Raw genomic sequence first — 19,858 nt, 5'->3', positions numbered from 1 at the left:
TCTTTACACAGTGAGCGGCTCTTTCAATATAAACTGGGGCTGGAGAGAGGCTTTGGGAAATGAACTTCCGGATTACAGGGAGGGGGCGCGTGATTGGTGGCAGACACTAAATCTGATTGGATATATAAAGGGACCAATCAGAAAGTTAGAGTTCACCCATCCCTCATTAGCATGGGGCGATGACGTCAGCCTATTTAATCCGAGCTCGGAGCGGATTTGGTTCATTTCTGGATCTGAAATTGAGTTTGGAAAATGCCTGAGGACAAGAAAGCAGCTCCCAAGAAGGGCGCCAAGAAAACCCTGAATAAAGCACCAGCCAAGGGCGGGAAGAAGCGGAGAAAGTCGAGGAAGGAGAGTTATTCCATCTACATCTACAAAGTGATGAAGCAGGTTCACCCCGACACCGGCATCTCCTCCAAGGCCATGGGCATCATGAACTCCTTTGTGAACGATATTTTCGAGCGCATCGCGGGTGAGGCTTCCCGCCTGGCCCATTACAACAAGCGGGCGACCATCAGTTCCCGGGAGATCCAGACCTCCGTGCGTCTGCTGCTGCCCGGAGAACTGGCCAAGCACGCCGTGTCGGAAGGGACAAAGGCGGTGACCAAGTACACCAGCTCCAAGTAAAGCTCCACCATCAACTGAAAAAAACCCCTGAACACAAAGGCTCTTTTAAGAGCCACCCACAGTCTCTCTGAAGACGCTATACCGACCTCACTGTATTGAATCATTTTACTGTAACGACTGTGATATTAACTTTTCCGTAACTGTACTTCTTATGTAATTTCTCTTGAAATCTGGAAGATTTTCAGAATCACTGCCCGGTATAATCTGTGTTGCTGTTTAATTTGCTCAAAATAACAAAACGTATCCATGATCCACTCATTCCCGTTCATATTCTGCCCTTTCAGAGCCGTTTCATCGATAGTACATCAGACATCAGTCATTTTTTTTCACGTTCGTTTACTCACCATTCGGGAATATCAGATTATGAACCGCAACCCTTTGTAATATATCAACTCTGAAAGGGACTTCACACCGAGGACAGAATAGTCTAAAGGCCCTGTCACTGTTCGACTTCTTACACCTGGAGTCTCGGCTCCGGTATAGATCCGGCAGCAGCTCCTATGACCAGGGATCAATCTACAATCTGTGGTTTGTTACTTTTACAAAGATTGAGCTGGAATCTGTCCCGTTACAAAATGCTGTGAATGGGGCTTCATTCCCGCCCGTTTGAAAGCGAACGGAGAATGATACGGAATTTATAAGAATCACGAATGTGATGGGAAAATGTGGAATAACAGAATATAAGGAGAGAGAATTTTAAATCTTTGTCTTAAGGTGACATTATTTACTAAATCCGCTTCTCGTGTTACAAATATATTGGCGGGCTTTTCAAATTTCAAAAACCGTTTCAGGTCTGACCATTGGGGCCGGTATTTTCCGCCCTTTTCTCCTTGTCGACTATTGATTGGTGAATGAAACCGCTCTTTGATTGGTTCAACGAACATCCCAATGAAATTGAGAACAGATGAGCCAATCACAATTGCCCCACTGTATTCCTCCAGAAGCTATAAGGACGAGTGCGGGAGGATTTCTTCATTCTTTTCAGTGTTTGTGAGATTCCAGAAATATCTGAAAGAGGAAAAATTGGCTAAGGTCAAGTCTCGCTCATCCCGGGCCGGACTGCAGTTCTCTGTGGGCCGTGTTCACAGGCTCCTGTGAAAGGGGAACGATGCTGAACGTGTGGGTGCCGGAGCCCCGGTCTATCTGGCTGCTGTGCTCGAGTATCTGACGGCTGAAATCCTCGAGCTGGCCGGTAACGCGGCCCGGGACAACAAGAAGACCCGCATCATCCCCAGACACCTGCAGCTGGCCGTCCGCAACGACGAGGAGCTCAACAAGCTGCTGGGAGGGGTGACCATCGCTCAGGGCGGGGGGCTGCCGATAAAAGCCAGCACTGTGAGCTCCAAGTGCAAGCAAATCGGCCAAGATTGAATCTGATAATCCAACGACTGTCAGAGCTTAATTTAATAATAAAACGATCTGTCTCAGATTTGGTCATTACACGTCCCTTGGCTCGATTTCATGCCTCTGTTACACGGAACATTTGATTCCGATTCTGGAACTAATTGCCTCCCGTTAGTTAGAAACGATCAATATCTTGTTAATTACAAATAATTTGTTGCAGTACCCGCTTTCGGACAGTAGATGTCGCCAACCTCCAATAGGTTGAAATTTGCAGATTGTATCGGAAATGAGACAAAATAATCAGGTCATTAAACTGGGCGGGTGGGATACAGAAACACCAGGGGCGTTTGATCATCGGCAACAAGGGGCATTCTGTTGTGTTCTGGCCATTATTGTAAGTTTTATTTACAGTCTCAAACTCCAACAACACTTACTCGGTCTGTCTTCCATTTCCTAGATTTGTACGCCAGAAGGTTACTGGTGTGTTGATTATTGTATCAACCATTGCGGAATCAGTGAATGAAATGTGTCTGTTATTGGATGTGAGTGCGGGATTTATTCTGTCCGTGTCACTCTGTTCCTGTATCAGTGCCGAGTAAGTTTTACACTGCTTCTGATTCCAGGGCTGAGAGCCTTTGTTTAGTGTTTAGTTGGAATGGGTCCAGTTGTTCAGCCGCCGAATCCATAGAGATGCGGCCCTGCCGTTTCACAGCACACACTCTCTCTGACACCATGTTCACATCTGCACATTGACAGGACAAACTGTTCGCCTGATTGACAATTCCCGGGACAGGCTTTCCTCCCCGCTCGGCCTGTGCTGCGGATTCTCGGGGGTTAGTTGTAGTTTCCCAGCTCAGTAACTGTTAAACACTCTGAGGCCGGCGCTCCTCACAGTGTCTGGTCCCACATTCAGGGACAGGAGCCAATCACAGCTGTGGCTGTGATAATCCATATCTGGTTTTAAATTATTATATTGTTCGCACACAGAAATATGTTTGGTTAAGTTCAAAATTCAGATTATCCGCTCTGTACATGAGTGGCTCCTCCAGTCTCTCTGTGTTTCTCTCTGCTCCTAAACTGACTGACAGATAATATATAACTGGTGTCCTATCGATCCCATTCTCAACACCCAGAGACGGCGAGTTACTGAATACACTCACAGACAGTGTCAGAGAGTTACATACTGTTTTTGTCAACCTTTCCTTTCAGGACTGGAGACAGATAAACGCACCGTCAGACCGGCTCATACATAATAGAAGGGACAGTGACCGTCTCACCAACAGCACACAGACACAGAATCAGTCTTTCACTTTCTATCAGTGTGTCCATGTTACGCTGAGTAACAGTGTCCTGCCTTCATGTGCAGACGAGAGAAACAGACAGACCAACAGAAAAACAGATAAAGACACAGACAGACAGAGTGTCAATCTCACAATTCCTATCAGTGTGTCCGTTTCACGCTCAATAACAGTATCCCACCTTCATATACAAAGCAAAGGAGCACGAGAAACTGACCGATAATGTCCCGTTGTAAAAAGTTGGGAAATATTCTGTTCCAATTGATATTCCACATTGGAGTGACAGAAGATACAGTCTCATCTCTCACTGATATTATTTCAGAGACAGACACGTTATTAATCACACTCTCAGGGACAGTGTCACATATGTAACCCTGTTTTGCATGTTGTACCCGCTGCAATCTTGCAGCTCAGGGCCGTTCGGTATTATTCTCAGTGACCGAGAGTTTCACTCCGATTGAAATAAACTGGGACTGTTCTGTCAGATATTAATCCTACACGGTCCCAGCAAACACACCGACTCCCACTTTCCTCCCACGTTTCTACACGATTAGTTTGAGTAATCCACACTCCAGTTTCGATGTCACACGTTACTTTATCAGTGAAGGGACCAAGAATGAACAGAGGACATTGGCTCATTTCACAGCCGTCCACTTTATCTATGAAAGACTCTTTACCATCAAAACATACCGAGAGAAACAGCAGGGATGGAAACATCTGGTTTAATAGTTGGAGATTGTAAAGTCAGTCTGGATTCCAGCGTTAGGCACTGGTGGAATCCCATCTGTTTTCCATTCTGGTGCCTGTTCCTGCTCTGCCTGTAGACCCCATTCCCTCTGACCTTTCCCCCAGACCCACTTCCTTTGCTCAGACTGAAAAATTCCAACTGGGGAAAGTTTCCATCGATTTTTGTATTCTGAATTAAACCTGATATCTGCGCATGCGTCCTTTAGCCCCGCCCCCAGAGCTGGTTGTTGGTGAGCAGAAGAGCGCATGCGCGCTCCCCTCCCCCTGCTCGGCCTGTGGGGCCATTCCCTCAGTGAGTGGAAGAAGATGGTTTAAAACAGGCGGGAATGGAGAGATCACGGCCCCGGGGTAAGGGAGCAAACAGCAGCCTCGTTACAGCAGCTCATCGCTCCGGGACCGTGTCCGCAGATGGGCTCAGAGATCGGCATTGAGACCGGGGTAAGTTCAGGGGGAGTCCGGGGGCTGTTTGTAAGAGGCGGAGTGGATCAGAAACTGGTCCCGGAACATGGAGTGAGCGGGGAAGGGAGAGACCATTCTCGGGCTGTGTGTGTACAGGGTGTGTCCAGGGGAAGGGAGACAGAATGAGAAGAACCTGCTATTTAAAATCATTGCTGCTTTCTCTCCCCAAACCAGTAGTGAATGTTCCTGGTTTCGGTCCAGTCTCACCCTGTTTGTTGTTATTGGACAGTGAACAGTGGAAACAGAGCCGGACAGTAAGGATGTGGGGAGTTATACAAAGATCATCTATTGCAGGCATCAGGTGAGAAGTGTGAAGGACACATTTTAAACAGCGGCTGTTTGGTTTCGGTTGATCAGTTAGTCCCATGGGAGAGGGGATTATGGGAGAGGGGATTAGAAACCTGCCCCATCGGCTAGTCTCATTCATGGACCAGGACAGGGGTTGGGTTGTGTTGTCTGGATGTCACTAAATTGTTGTAAGACAGCCCAACACACCTGGTATGCAGAAGCTGAGTGTTGTCGTGGAGTCAGACACTGACACTGTATCGCTGGTTTTCATTTGTAGATAGTCAAAATGATGATTAACAGAGATATTAAACAGATCACTTTTGTATTTTCTACCTCACCTATTCTTGAGTTACAAGAGATCTTTTCTTCCTACAGGCAAATCCTTGAATGACCCAGAATAAATGTGATGTTTCCTCCACCTGAGGCACAAGGAACAGTGCAGCCAGCTCCTTCTCACACACAGTAGGTACATTATCACCCACAGAGCACGGAGACACAGACAGGTCATCAGTTCCACAGTCTCAGACAGCAGAAGTAGTCAGTCCCACACTGATCCCAAGTTCCAGAGACACAAATTCAATCCAACAGCCAACAGAGCAGGTGTGGCAGACACTGTTTCCAGTTCACCCTAATTCAGTACTGCTGACAGGTAGATACAAAAATCCCAGTCCAAAATCACACTTTCAGATTGAAAGGCACTGTGTCAATCTCACAATAGGGCAACTTTAGCTACTAATTAAATACCAGATAGAAATCACACGTGGTCGCTGATTGAACGGTACAGAATTAATCCCAATAATGTACCCCGAGATTCAAATTGAATACTAGCCCAGAACTCCACACACGAGTTTAATGCATGCAGTATCCATCTGAGTAGCATATCATGAGATACAAATTGCATACAAGTCCAAAACTCATGTACAGTATCAGATTGAGAAATGCTGAAAGATGGTGTAACCTGATACCAGTTCAGAACACGCTCATAGAATGAGGTTTAATGATACAGTATCAATTCTATTAGTGCAGACTGAGCTACACATTACATAACAGACACAAATCTCATACAGCATTAGACTGATGATATGGTATCAATTCCATTAGTGTAGACTGAACTACACATTATGGACCAATTCAAAAATATCACCATATCAGTTTGAAAGATACGTTGTCATTCAAAATTGTATTCACAAAGATACAGATTTAATCATAGTCCAAAAAGCACACACATTATCTGATGAGAACCTACAGCATCAAATCCTAAAGTGTATCCATATTTACCAATTAAATAATGAGTAAAACTGTTTGAACATTCAGATATTAAAGCTACAGTTTTCAATGCCATCTGTAATCTGAGAGAAAAATTACACACCGATACAGAATGAATCCCAAACTCATATACCGTACCAGAGACTCTCAGATTCTGAATCTCACAGGCAGATGCAGTACCAGAGACAGACAGACACAGAATCAATTCCACACTGACATACAGTACCAGGGACTGGCAAATACTGAGCTAATCTCACACTCGCATCAAGTACCAGGGATGGAAAGATACAGAATGAATCCCACACTCACACGTCAGAGACTGCATATTTGGATGAATCGCACACACTCATAAAGTACCAGAAATTGACAGGTAATTTGAGACTCACTCACTCACAATGACACTCTCACTCACATACAATACCAGAAACTGAAAGGTACAGAATGAATCTCACACTCAGACACAGTACCAGCGATGGACAAGTATTTAATAAATCCCATGTTAACACACAGTACCAGAGATGGAAAGATACAGAATTAATCCCACACTGATAGAGTAGCAGAGACAGATAGCTACAGAATGAATCCCACACTCACATACACTATGATAGACTGCATATATAGAATGAATCTCACACTCACAGACAGTGCCAGAGATTGACAGATACACAATGAATCCCAGGTTCACACAATAGCAGCAACTGCATGTATACACTGAATCTCATAATCACATACAGTACCAGAGACTGACAGATACAGTATGAATCTCACACTCACACAGTACCGGAGACTGCATATATAGAATGAATAGCACAATCACACACAATACTGAAAAGATACAGAATGAGTCCCACACTCAAACACAGTGCCAGAGACTGAAAGATAAGGAACGAACCCCACAGTCACATAAAGTACCTGTGACTGACAGTTACAGAATAAATCTCACACTTACACACAGTACCAGGGACTGACGGGTACAAAATGAATCCTACACTCACATGCAGTGCCACTTACTGACAGATACAGAATGAATCCCACACTCACACACAGCACCAGGGACTGACAGATATAGAATGAATCATACACTCACACACAGTACTGGAGACTCACAGATACAGAATGAATCTCACACTCACATACAGTACCAGGGACTGACATAAGAACATAATCAATAGTAGCAGGACTAGGCCTTCGAGCCTGCTCCGCCATTCAATAAGATCGTGGCTGACCTTCACTCTCAACTGACAGGTACAGAATGAATCCTATATTCACACACAATACCAGAGACTGACAGATACCGAATGAATCCCACAATCACACACAGTACCAGGGAGTGACAGAAACAGAATGAATCACACACTCGCACAGAGTACCAGAAACTGACAGTACAGAATGAATCCCTCACTCATGCACATTTCCAGATTGAGAGATACTGAATGAATCTCACACTCACATACAGTACCGGAGACTGACAGATACGGAATGAATCCCACAGCCGCCTACATTAGTGTAGTCTGAGTTACACTTTACATACCAGTCCAAAAATCACATACAGTATCAGATTGAAAGATACAGTATCAGTTCCATGAGTGCAGACTGAGGTACACATTATTTACCAATTCAAAAATCTCATAGCGTAAGACTGAAAGATACAGTATCAGTTCTGTTACTACAGACAGCGCTAAATATTATATGCTCATTGAAAAATCTCATGCAGATTGAGACTGAAATATACAGTATTCCACTAGACTGAGCTACACATTAAATACCAGACCAAAAATCTAATGGTGTCACAGTGAAAGATGCAGTATCAATTCCATTGGTACAAACTGATCCAAAAATGTCACCATATCTGTTTGAAAGATGTATTATCATTCACAATTGTGTTCACAGAGATACAGATATAATAGCAGTTAAAAAGCACACACATTATCTGATGAAAACCTACAGCATCATATAAAGCAAATCCATATTTACCAATTAAGTACTGAGCCGGACAGTAAGGATGTGGGGAGTTATACAAAGATCATCTATTGCTGAGAAGTGTGAAGGACACTAAAGCTACAGTTTTAAACATCAGAATGTAACTTGAGCTAAAAATTACATACAGATACAGAATGAATCCCGCACTCAGATACAGTACCAGAGACTGTCAGATACAGAATGAATCTCACACTCACACACAGTACCAGAGACTGTCAGATACAGAGTAAGTCACACATTCGTACACAGAGAAAAATTGCATAGAGCCCAGAATGAATCCCAAAATCAAAAACAGTACCAGAAACTGTCAGAAACACAATGAATCCCACACTCACACACAGTACCAGAGACTGACAGATACATAATCAATCCCACGCTCACACACAGTACCAGAGACTGAAAGATGCAGAATTAATCCCACACTCACACACAGTACCAGAGAATTGGAGATCAATTCTCTACCTGTCAGTCTCTGGTACGGTTTCTGAGTGTGGGATTCATTCTGTGTCTGTCAGTCTGTGGTACACTATGAGAGTGGGATTCATATTATATCTGTCAGTCTCTGGTAGTGTGTGTGAGTGTGAGATTGATTATGTATCTGTCAGTCTCTGGTACTGTTTGTGACTGTGGGATTCATTCTGTGTCTCTCAGTCTCTGCTACTGTAAGGGAATGAGGGATTCATTCTGTATCTGTCAGTCTCTGGTACTGTGTGTGAGTGTGGGATTCATTCTGTACCTGTCAGTCTTTGGTACTGTGTGTCAGTATATGGATTAACTTTAAATTTTAAAGTATATCCAGACCTACTAATTAAATACTGTGCAAAAACTATTTATACATTATGATATTGATGCTAGTTTTGAACAGCGTACTGCAAATGGAGATACCAATTACATAGAGATACAGAATGAATCCCACACTCAGATACAGTACCAGAGACTGTCAGAAACACAATAAATCTCAAACTCAGAAACAGTACCAGAGACTGTCAGATACAGAATGAATCCCACACTCACACACAGTAGCAGAGATTGAGAGGCACAGAATGAATCCCCCACTCACAAACAGTAGCAGAGACTGAGAGGCACAGAATGAATACCTTACTCACATACAGTACAAAAACTGACCAATACAGAATGAATCTCACACTCACAAACTGTACCAGGGACTGACAGGTACGTAATCAATCCCACACTCACAACACTATCAGAGGCGCACAAATAGAGAATGAATCCCTCAGTCACATGTAGTACCAGAGACTGACAGATACAGAATTAATCCCACACTCACACACAGTACCAGAGAATGACAGATACAGAATCAATCCCACACTCACACACAGTACCAGAGAATGACAGATACAGAATGAATCTCACACTGGCATACAGTACCAGAAAATGAGAGATCGATTCTCTACCTGTCAGTCTCTGGTACGGTTTCTCAGTGTGGGATTGATTCTGTGTCTGTCAGTCTGTGGTACTGTGTGTGACTGTGGGATTCATTCTGTGTCTCTCAGTCTTTAGTACTGTGGGATTCATTCTGTATCTGTCAGTCTCTGGAACAATGTACAATTGAGGGATTTATTCTGTATCTGTCCGTCTCTGGTGCTGTGTGTCAGTATATGGATATACTTTAAATTTTAAAGTAGATCCAGACCTACTAATTATATACTGTGCAAAAAACTATTTATACATTATGATATTTATGCTAGTTTTGAACAGCGTACTGCAAATGGAGATACCAATTACATAGAGATACAGAATGAATCCCTCACTCACATACAGTACCAGAGACTGTTAGAAACACAATGAATCTCAAACTCAGAAACAGTACCAGAGACTGACAGATACAGAATGAATCCCACACAGGCATATAATGTTAGAGATTCATTCTTTATCAGTCTCTATCTCACAAAGTACGAGAGACTAACAGACACAGAATGAATCCCACACTCATTTATAGTACTAGAGACTGAGAGACATAGACTGAATCCCAACTCACACACAGTAGCAGACAGTAAGAGACACAGAATGAAAACTTTACTCATGTACAGTACCAGAAACTGACTGACACCAAAGGTATCCTAAACTCACACACAGAACCAGAGAATAACAGATACAGAATTAATCCCAACTCATATACAATCGTAGAAGCTGACAGATACAGAACAAATTTCACATTCACACACAGTACCAGATACTGAATGGATCCCACACTCACATAAAGTACCAGGGATGGAAAGATACAGAATGAATCCCACACTCACAAACAGTAGCAAAGACTGAGAGACACAGAATCAATCCCAAACTAACACACAGTACCAGGGACTGACAGGTACAGAATCAATCCCTCATTTGTACAATGTTTCAGAAACTGACAGATACAGAATAAATCCCTCAGTCACTTACAGTAGCAGAGACTGAGAGACACACAACGATTCCCACACTCACACACGGTACCAGAGACTGACAGTACAGAATGAATCTCCTGCTCATACTGTATTAGAGACTGTCAGACACAGAATGAATCCCTCACTCATGCACAGCACCAGAGACTGACAAATACAGACTGAATCTCACACTCACACACAGTACCAGAGACAGACAAATACAGAATGAATCACTCTCTCACTTACAGTAGCAGAGACTGAGAGGCTCACTCACTTACAGTAGCAGGGACTGAGAGGCACAGAATGAATACCTGACTTACAAACAGTACCAAAAACTGACTGATGCAGAATGAATCCCACTTTCATGTACAGAACCAGACACTGTGAGATAGAGAATCAGTCCCACATACACACAATGTACCAGAGAATGACAGATAGAGAATTAATCTCACAGTCACACACAGTACCAGAGACTGACAGATACGGAATGAATCCCTCTCCCATTTACAGTACCAGAGATTGAGAGACACAGAATGAATCCCTTCCTGAAGTACAGTACCAGAAACAGACTGATTCAAAATGTATACCACTGTCACATGCAGAACCAGGGACCGACAGATACAGAATGAATCCCTCACTCACATACAGAACCCGAGACTGAGAGATTCAGAATGAATCCCTCACTCACATACAGAACCAGAGATTGACATCTACAGAATGAATCCCTCACTCACATACAGAACCAGAGACTAACATCTACAGAATGAATCCCTCACTCACATACAGAACCAGAGACTGACATCTACAGAATTAATCCCTCACTCACATACAGAACCCGAGACTGACAGATACAGAATGAATCCCTCACTCACATACAGAACCTGAGACTGAGAGATACAGAATGAATCCCTCACTCACACACAGTACCAGAGACTGACAGATACAGAATGAATCCCACATTCACAAACAGTAGCAGAGACTGAGAGGCACAGAATGAATCCCACACTCACACACAGTAGCAGAGACTGAGAGGCACAGAATGAATCCCTCACTCACAAACAGTAGCAGAGACTGAGAGGCACAGAATGAATACCTTACTCAAATACAGTATGAAAAACTTACCAATACAGAATGAATCTCACACTCACAAACTGTACTAGGGACTGACAGGTACGTAATCAATCCCACACTCACAACACTACCAGAGGCTAACAAATAGAGAATGAATCCCGCACTCACATACAGTAGCAGAGATTGAGATACACAATGAATTTCACAATCACATACATTAGTGCAGAATGAGTTACACATTACATCCCAGTCCAAAAATCACATAGCATCAGATTGAAAAACATAATATCGATTCCATTAGTGCAGGCTGAGCTACACATTATATATCACTACAAAAATATCACCATATCAGTTTGAAAAATACAGTGTAATTCACAATTGTGTTCACAGATAGAGATTTAATAATAGTCCAAAAAACACACATATTACCTGATAAAAACCTACAGCATCAAATTTTAAAGTATATCCATATCTACCAATTATATACTGTGCGGGAAACTATTTATACATTATAATATTAATGCTAGTTTTGAACGGCATATTGCAAACTGAGATACAAATGACATAGAGATATAGAATGAATCCCACACTCACATACTGTGCCAGAGGCTGTCAGAAACACAATGAATCCCACACTCAGATACAGTAACAGAGATGACAGGTATAGAATGAATCCTGCACTCACACAATGTACCAGTGACTGACAGATACAGAATTGATCCTACATTCACACAGCACCAGTGACTCACAGGTAAAGAATGAATCCCATACTCACATACAGTATTAGTGAATGACAGATACAGAATGAATCCAACAATCACACACAGTACCTCAGACTGACAGATACAGAAGTTATATTATTCCCATACAATATCAGAGACTGAGAGACACAGACTGAATCCCAACACACACACAGCATCAGGTGCTAATAGATATAGCATGAATCCCTCACCCATTTACAGTGCTAGAGACTGAGAGACACAGAATGAATTCCTTACTCATGTACCGTACAAGAAACTGATAGAAGATGTATTCCACACTCACACACAGTACCAGAGACTGACGATACAGAATGAATCCCACATTCATATAGTTGTTTTTTATTTGTTCATGGGATGTGGGTGTCACTGGCATAGCCAACATTTATTGCCCATCCCTAATTGCCCTCGAGAAGGTGGTGGTGAGTCGCCTTCTTGAACCGCTGCAGTCCGTGTGGTGACGGTTCTCCCACAGTGCTGTTAGGAAGGGAGTTCCAGGATTTTGACCCAGCGACGATGAAGGAACGGTGATATATTTCCAAGTTGGGTTGGTGTGTGACTTGGAGGGGAATGTGCAGTTGGTGTTGTTCCCATGTGCCTGCTGCCCTTGTCCTTCTAGGTGGTAGAGGTCGCGGGTTTGGGATGTGCTGTTGAAGAAGCCTTGGTGAGTTGCTGCACTGCATCCTGTGGATGGTACACACTGCAGCCACAGTGCGCCAGTGGTGAAGGGAGTGAATGTTTAGGGTGGTGGATGGGGTGCCAATCAAGCGGGCTGCTTTGTCCTGAAAGGTGTCGAGCTTCTTGAGTGCTGTTCGAGCTGCACTCATCCAGGCAAATGGAAAGTATTCCATCACACTCCTGACTTGTGCCTTGTAGATGGTGGAAAGGCTTTGGGGAGTCAGGAGGTGAGTCACTCGCCAGAGAATACCCAGCCTCTGACCTGCTCTTGTAGCCACAGTATTTATATGGCTGGTCCAGTTAAGTTTCTGGTCAATGGTGACCCCCAGGATGTTGATGGTGGGGGATTCGGCGATGGTAATGCCGTTGAATGTCTAGGGGAGGTGGTTAGACTCTCTCTTGTTGAAGGTGGTCATTCCCTGGCACTTGTCTGGCGTGAATGTTACTTGCCACTTATCAGCCCAAGCCTGGATGTTGTCCAGGTCTTGCTGCATGCGGGCTCGGACTGCTTCATTATCTGAGGGCTTGTGAATGGAACTGAACACTGTGCAATCATCAGCGAGCATCCCCATTTTTGAACTTATGATGGAGGGAAGTCATTGATGAGGCAGCTGAAGATGGTTGGGCCTAGGACACTGCCCTGAGGAACTCCTGCAGCAATGTCCTGGGACTGAGATGATTGGCCTCCAACAGCCACTACCATCTTCCTCTGTGCTAGATATGAATCCAGCCACTGGAGAGTTTTCCCCCTGATTCCCACTGATTTCAATTTTACTAGGGCTCCTTGATGCCACACTCGGTCAAATATTGCCTTGATGTCGAGGACAGTCACTCACACCTCACCTCTGGAATTCAGCTCTTTTGTCCATGTTTGGACCAAGGCTGTAATGAGTTCTGGAGCTGAGTGGTCCTCGCAGAACCCAAACTAAGCCTTGGTCATAGAGTCATAGAGTTATACAGCACGGATAGAGGCCCTTCGGCCCATCGTGTCCGCGCCAACCATCAGCCCTGTCTACTCTAATCCCATATTCCAGCATTTGGTCCGTAGCCTTGTATGCTATGGCATTTCAAGTGCTCATCCAAATGCTTCTTGAATGTTGTGAGGGTTCCTGCCTCCACAACCCTTTCAGACAGTGAGTTCCAGACTCCAGCCACCCTCTGGGTGAAAAAGTTCTTTCTCAAATCCCCTCTAAACCTCCCGCCTTTTACCTTGAATCTATGTCCCCTTGTTATAGTACCCTCAACGAAGGGAAAAAGCTCCTTAGTATCCATCCTATCTGTGCCCCTCATAATTTTGTACACCTCAATCATGTCCCCCCTCAGCCTCCTCTGCTCCAAGGAAAACAAACCCAATCTTCCCAGTCTCTCTTCATAGCTGAAGCGCTCCAGCCCTGGTAACATCCTGGTGAATCTCCTCTGCACCCTCTCCAAAGCGATCACATCCTTCCTGTAGTGTGGCGACCAGAACTGCACACAGTACTCCAGCTGTGGCCTAACCAGTGTTTTATACAGCTCCATCATAACCTCCTTGCTCTTATATTCTATGCCTCGGCTAATAAAGGCAAGTATCCCATATGCCTTCTTTACCACCTTATCTACCTGTTCCGCCGCCTTCAGGGATCTGTGAACTTGCACACCAAGATCCCTCTGACCCTCTGTCTTGCCTAGGGTCCTCCCATTCATTGTGTATTCCCTTGCCTTGTTAGTCCCTCCAAAGTGCATCACCTCGCACTTTTCCGGGTTAAATTCCATTTGCCACTGTTCCGCCCATCTGACCAACCCATCTATATCGTCCTGCAGACTGAGGCTATCCTCCTCGCTATTTACCACCCTAACAATTTTTGTATCATCAGCGAACTTACTGATCATACCTTTTACATTCATATCCAAGTCATTAATGTAGACCACAAACAGCAAGGGACCCAGCACCGATCCCTGTGGTACCCCACTGGCCACAGGCTTCCAGTCACAAAAACAACCTTCGACCATCACCCTCTGCCTTCTGCCACTAAGCCAGTTTTGTATCCAAAGTGCCAAGGCACCCTGGATTCCATGGGCTCATACCTTCTTGACCAGTCTCCTGTGGGGGACTTTATCGAAGGCCTTACTGAAATCCATGTATACCACATCCACTGCGTTACCCTCATCCACACGCCAAGTCACCCCCTCAAAAAATTCAATCAAATTAGTCAGACATGATCTTCCCTTGACAAAGCCATGTTGACTATCCCTAATTAATCCTTGCTTCTCCAAGTGGAGACTAATTTTGTCCTTCAGAATTTTTTCCAATAATTTTCCTACCACTGATGTTAGGCTCACTGGCCTGTAGTTCCCCGGTTTTTCCCTACTCCCCTTCTTGAATAATGGTACTACATTAGCGGTTCTCCAGTCCTCTAGCACATCCCCTGTGGCCAGAGAGGTTCTGAATATATGTGTCAGAGCCCCCGCAATCTCCTCCTTTGCCTCACACAGTAGCCTGGGATACATTTCGTCCGGGCCTGGGGATTTATCCATTTTCAGGCCTGCTAAAACCGCCAATACCTCCTCCCGCTCGATGTTAATATGTTTGAGTATATCACAGTCCCCCTGCCGTATTTCTATGTCTACATCGTCCTTCTCCATAGTGAAAACAGATGCAAAAAATTCATTTAGAACCCCTCCTACATCTGCCGGCTCCACACACAGATTGCCATTTTTGTCCCTAATGGGCCCTATTTTTTCCCTAGTCATCCTCTTACCCTTAATATACTTATAAAACATCTTAGGATTTTCCTTTATTTTGCTCGCCAGTGTTATTTCATGGCCCCTCCTTGATCTCCTAATTTCTTTTTTAAGTATCCCCCTGCACTTTTTGTACTCCTCTAGGGCTTCCTCCGTCTTTAGCCTTTTGTATCTGCCAAAAGCCCTCCTTTTTTTCCTAATCCATTATCGTATATCCCCTGACATCCAAGGTTCCCTGGAGTTCTTGGAACCACCCTTGACCTTTACGGGAACATGTTGGCATTGTATGGTCTCAATCTCCCTTCTGAAAGACTCCCATTGCTCCGATGCGGATTTTCCTACAAGCAGCTGATCCCAGTCCATTTTGGCCAGATCCTGCCTTATCCTATTAAAATCGGCCTTCCCCTAATTTAGAACCTTTATTTCCGGCCCCTCCCTGTCCTTTTCCATGACCACCTTAAATCTCACCGCATTATGGTCACTGTCACCAAAGTGCTCACCTACTAGCACTTCTTCCACTTGGCCTGCCACATTCCCTAGAATTAGGTCCAGTACCGCCCCCTCTCTTGTCGGACTTTCTACATGCTGGCTCAAAAAGCTCTCCTGGATGCACGTTAAGAATTTTGTACCCTCTAAGCCTTTTACACTCTGAGTATCCCAGTTAATATTGGGGAAGTTGAAATCCCCCACTATTATTACCCTATTATTTGCACAATTTTCTGAGATTTGCCTACATATCTGTTCCTCTATCTCCCCCTGACTGTTTGGGGGCCTATAGTGAGCAGGTTATTGGTGAGTAAGTGTCGCTTGTTCGCACTGTCGATGACATCTTCCATCACTTTGCTGATGATAGAGAGTAGAGTGATGGGGTGGTAATTGGCCGGATTGGATTTGTCCTTTTTTTGGACAGGACATATCTGGGCAATTTTACACATTGTCGGGTAGATGCCAGTGTTGTAGCTGTACTGGAACAGCTTGGCTAGAGGCGCGGTTCTGTAGCACCAGCGTTCAGCACTACAGCCGGGATTTGTCGGGGCCCATAGCCTTTGCTGTATCCAGTATACTCAGCCATTTCTTGATGTCATGTGGAGTGAATGGAATTGCCTGAAGACTGTCTTCTGTGATGGTGGGGATATCGGGAGGAGGCCTAGATGGATCATCCACTCGGCACTTCTGGCTGAAGATGGTTGCAAATGCTTCAGCCTTGTCCTTTGCACTCACGTATTGGACTCTGCCATCATTGAAGATGGGGACGTTTACAGAACCTCCTCCTCGCATTGGTTATGGAATCATAGAATCATAGAAGTTACAACATGGAAACAGGCCCTTCGGCCCAACATGTCCATGTCGCCCAGTTTATACCACTAAGCTAGTCCCAATTGCCTGCACTTGGCCCATATCCCTCAATACCCATCTTACCCATGTAACTGTCCAAATGCTTTTAAAAGACAAAATTGTACCCGCCTCTACTACTGCCTCTGGCAGCTCGTTCCAGACACTCACCATCCTTTGAGTGAAAAAATTGCCCCTCTGGACCCTTTTGTATCTCTCCCCTCTCACCTTAAATCTATGCCCCCTCATTATAGACTCCCCTACCTTTGGGAAAAGATTTTGACTGTCTACCTTATCTATGCCCCTCATTATTTTATAGACTTCTATAAGATCACCCCTTAACCTCCTACTCTCCAGGGAAAACGTCCCAGTCTGTCTAACCTATCTCTATAAGTCAAACCATCAAGTCCTGGTAGCATCCTGGTAAATCTTTTCTGTACTCTTTCTAGTTTAATAATATCCTTTCTATAATAGGGTTTAATTGTTCACTACCATTCACGACTGGATGTGGCAGGACTGCAGAGCTTTGATCTGATCCGTTGGTTGTGGAATCCCTTAGCTCTGTGTGTAGCATGTTGCTTCCACTGTTTAGCATGTATGTAGCTGTGTTGTAGCTTCATCAAACTGGCACCTCATTTTTAGGTACGCCTGGTGCTGCTCCTGGCATGCTCTTCTACACTCTTCATTGAACCAGGGTTGATCCCCTGGCTTGTTGGTAATGGTAGAGTGAGGAATATGCCGGGCCATGAGGTTACAGATTGTGCTGGAATACAATTCTGCTGCTGCTGATGACCCACAGTGCCTCATGGATGCCCAGTTTTGAGCTGCTCGATCTGTTCTGAATCTATCCCATTTAGCACAGTGGTAGTGCCACACAACACGTTGGATGGTGTCCCCAGTGCAAAGACGAGACTTTGTCTCCACGAGGACTGTGCGGTGGTCACTCCTACCAATACTGTTATGGACAGATGCATTTGCGACAGTTAGATTGGTGAGGACGAGGTCCTCGCGTTGGTTCGCTCATCACCTGCCACAGGCCCACTCTGGCAGCTATGTCCTTCAGGACTCGGCCAGCTCGGCCAGTAGTGGTGCTACCGAGCTACTCTTGGTGATGGACATTGAAGTCCCCCACCCAGAGTACATTTTGTGCCCTTGCTCCCCTCAGTGCTTTTACCAAGTGGTGCTCAACATGGAGGAGGACTGATTCATCAGCTGATGGTGTGCAGTAGGTGGTAATCAGCAGGAGGTTTCCTTGCCATGTTTGACCTGATGTCATCAGTCAGTGCTAGAGACTGACTGATACAGAATGAATCTCAGTTTCATAAATTACCAGAGACTAACAGACACAGAATGAATCTCACACTCACAGACAGTATCAAAGACTGACAGGCACATAATGAATCCCACACTCACACACAGTACTACAGACTGAATGAATGTTGCTCAAATACAGTAACAGAGACAATCTGTATTAACATTATTCAATATTGATTGAAATCATAATCTCTAAATCAGTCCGATTATGTAACGAGAGACAGAGAGGAAAATACTGTAAAATAGTGAGAGAAGTTTAATACAACTTGACAGCCGTTGTTTGGTCTAATTAAATATACTCAAAGCTCGTCTCCATTCCCACTATTTCTAGATCCCACTGTCCAATATAATATGAACATTATTGTCCGCTGTGACCCTCTGTGATCGGTAAACTTCAATGGACCGGAATGTGGTGACATCTGCTGGCAGGAAGCGAGAACTGGAACAGAGCGGAACAAATTCACATTCTGTGTCAGGGTGACAGAAACAGGACAGTGAGCAATGTGAGGAAATAGTTTGTCTGTAAGTTCCACTCTCGTATTGTTTCACATTTTGAGACTGAAAAATAAAAATAATCGGTTCACATTAACTTTTTTTTTGTTCATTCGATTGTTGTAAATATTCCCCCTGATATTTCACGGTACATTGAGAAGTATTTCTGATTGATTTCTCAGGGTAGTATTTATATTAGTTCAAATAAACCAAACAAAAATACGGATAAAAACTGAGCGCTACACTGAAAGTTTCACAGTGAACAGCCAAAAGGGAAAGGGATGAAATACAGAAAAAATAAACATAAGAACATAATAGGAGCAGGTGTAGGCCACCCGTCACCTCGAGCCTGCGTTTGATAAGATCATGCCTCATCTTCAATCTCAACTCCACTTTCCTGACCGATCACCATATCCCTTCATTCCCCTAGAGTCCAAAAATCTCAGCCTTGAATATACTCAATGACTCAGCATCCACAGCCCTCTGTGGTAGCAAATTCCAAAGATTCCCATCCATCTGAGTGAAGAACTTCCTCCCTGTCTCAGTCTTAAATGGTCGGCCCCTTACCCTGTCACTATGCCATCTAGTTGTAGACTTTCCAACCAGGGGAAAAACCTCTCAGCATCTACCCAGTCGAGCCCTCTCAGAATCTTATATATTTCAACGAGATCACACCTCATTCTTCTAAACTCCAGAGAGTTTAGGCCCATTCTATTCAATCTAATAAAGCAAAAATAAAACCTGAAAATGCTGGAAAGACTCAGCAGGTCCGGCAGCATCTGTGGAGAAGGGAAGCTCGGGTTGACGGTTCAGGTCAATGCCCCTTCTGTAGGCCTGAAAGGTTAATCCTACCTCCCTCTCTCCACAGATGGTGCCCGACCTGTTGAGACTTTCCAGCATTTTCTGTTTATATCTCTGATTTCCAGCATCTACAGAATTTTCCTCTTTGAAGAATAATGAATTCACGGAAGGGAATTGAAATTTGAATAAGGAACCGGAAGCAGTGGAGGGAAAAGCTTCAGAAAGTTAATGAATTTCACTAAATTAAAGACTGATGTAGCACAAAGGAATCCATTCGGCCCATCATGTCTGTGCT

The 19,858-nt window shown here is 44.2% G+C and overlaps 1 protein-coding gene and 1 long non-coding RNA gene across 2 annotated transcripts; both read left to right on the top strand.

Annotated features, from left to right (window-relative positions):
• The first annotated feature begins 201 nt into the window (after positions 1-201).
• Positions 202-2,037, top strand: LOC137307960 (histone H2B 1/2-like). The gene has a single exon (XM_067976955.1). The coding sequence runs from the start codon at positions 253-255 to the stop codon at positions 625-627; it is 375 nt and encodes a 124-aa protein (XP_067833056.1). The 5' UTR covers positions 202-252; the 3' UTR covers positions 628-2,037.
• Positions 2,038-4,235: 2,198 nt separating this feature from the next.
• On the top strand, positions 4,236-18,859 carry LOC137307951 (uncharacterized). The gene is made up of 3 exons (XR_010959346.1): positions 4,236-4,454; positions 5,139-5,225; positions 18,602-18,859. It is a non-coding gene; the product is annotated as an uncharacterized lncRNA (long non-coding RNA).
• Positions 18,860-19,858: the final 999 nt, after the last annotated feature.

Source organism: Heptranchias perlo, chromosome 3 (genome assembly GCF_035084215.1).
Source record: "Heptranchias perlo isolate sHepPer1 chromosome 3, sHepPer1.hap1, whole genome shotgun sequence".
Taxonomy (NCBI): Eukaryota; Metazoa; Chordata; class Chondrichthyes; order Hexanchiformes; family Hexanchidae; genus Heptranchias; species Heptranchias perlo.
This window is presented reverse-complemented; position numbering and strand designations above follow the sequence as displayed.

What these genes read in the sequence shown, in the direction of transcription:
- LOC137307960 (XM_067976955.1), top strand. Translation starts at nt 253, where the DNA reads ATGCCTGAGGACAAGAAAGCAGCTCCCAAGAAGGGCGCCAAGAAAACC.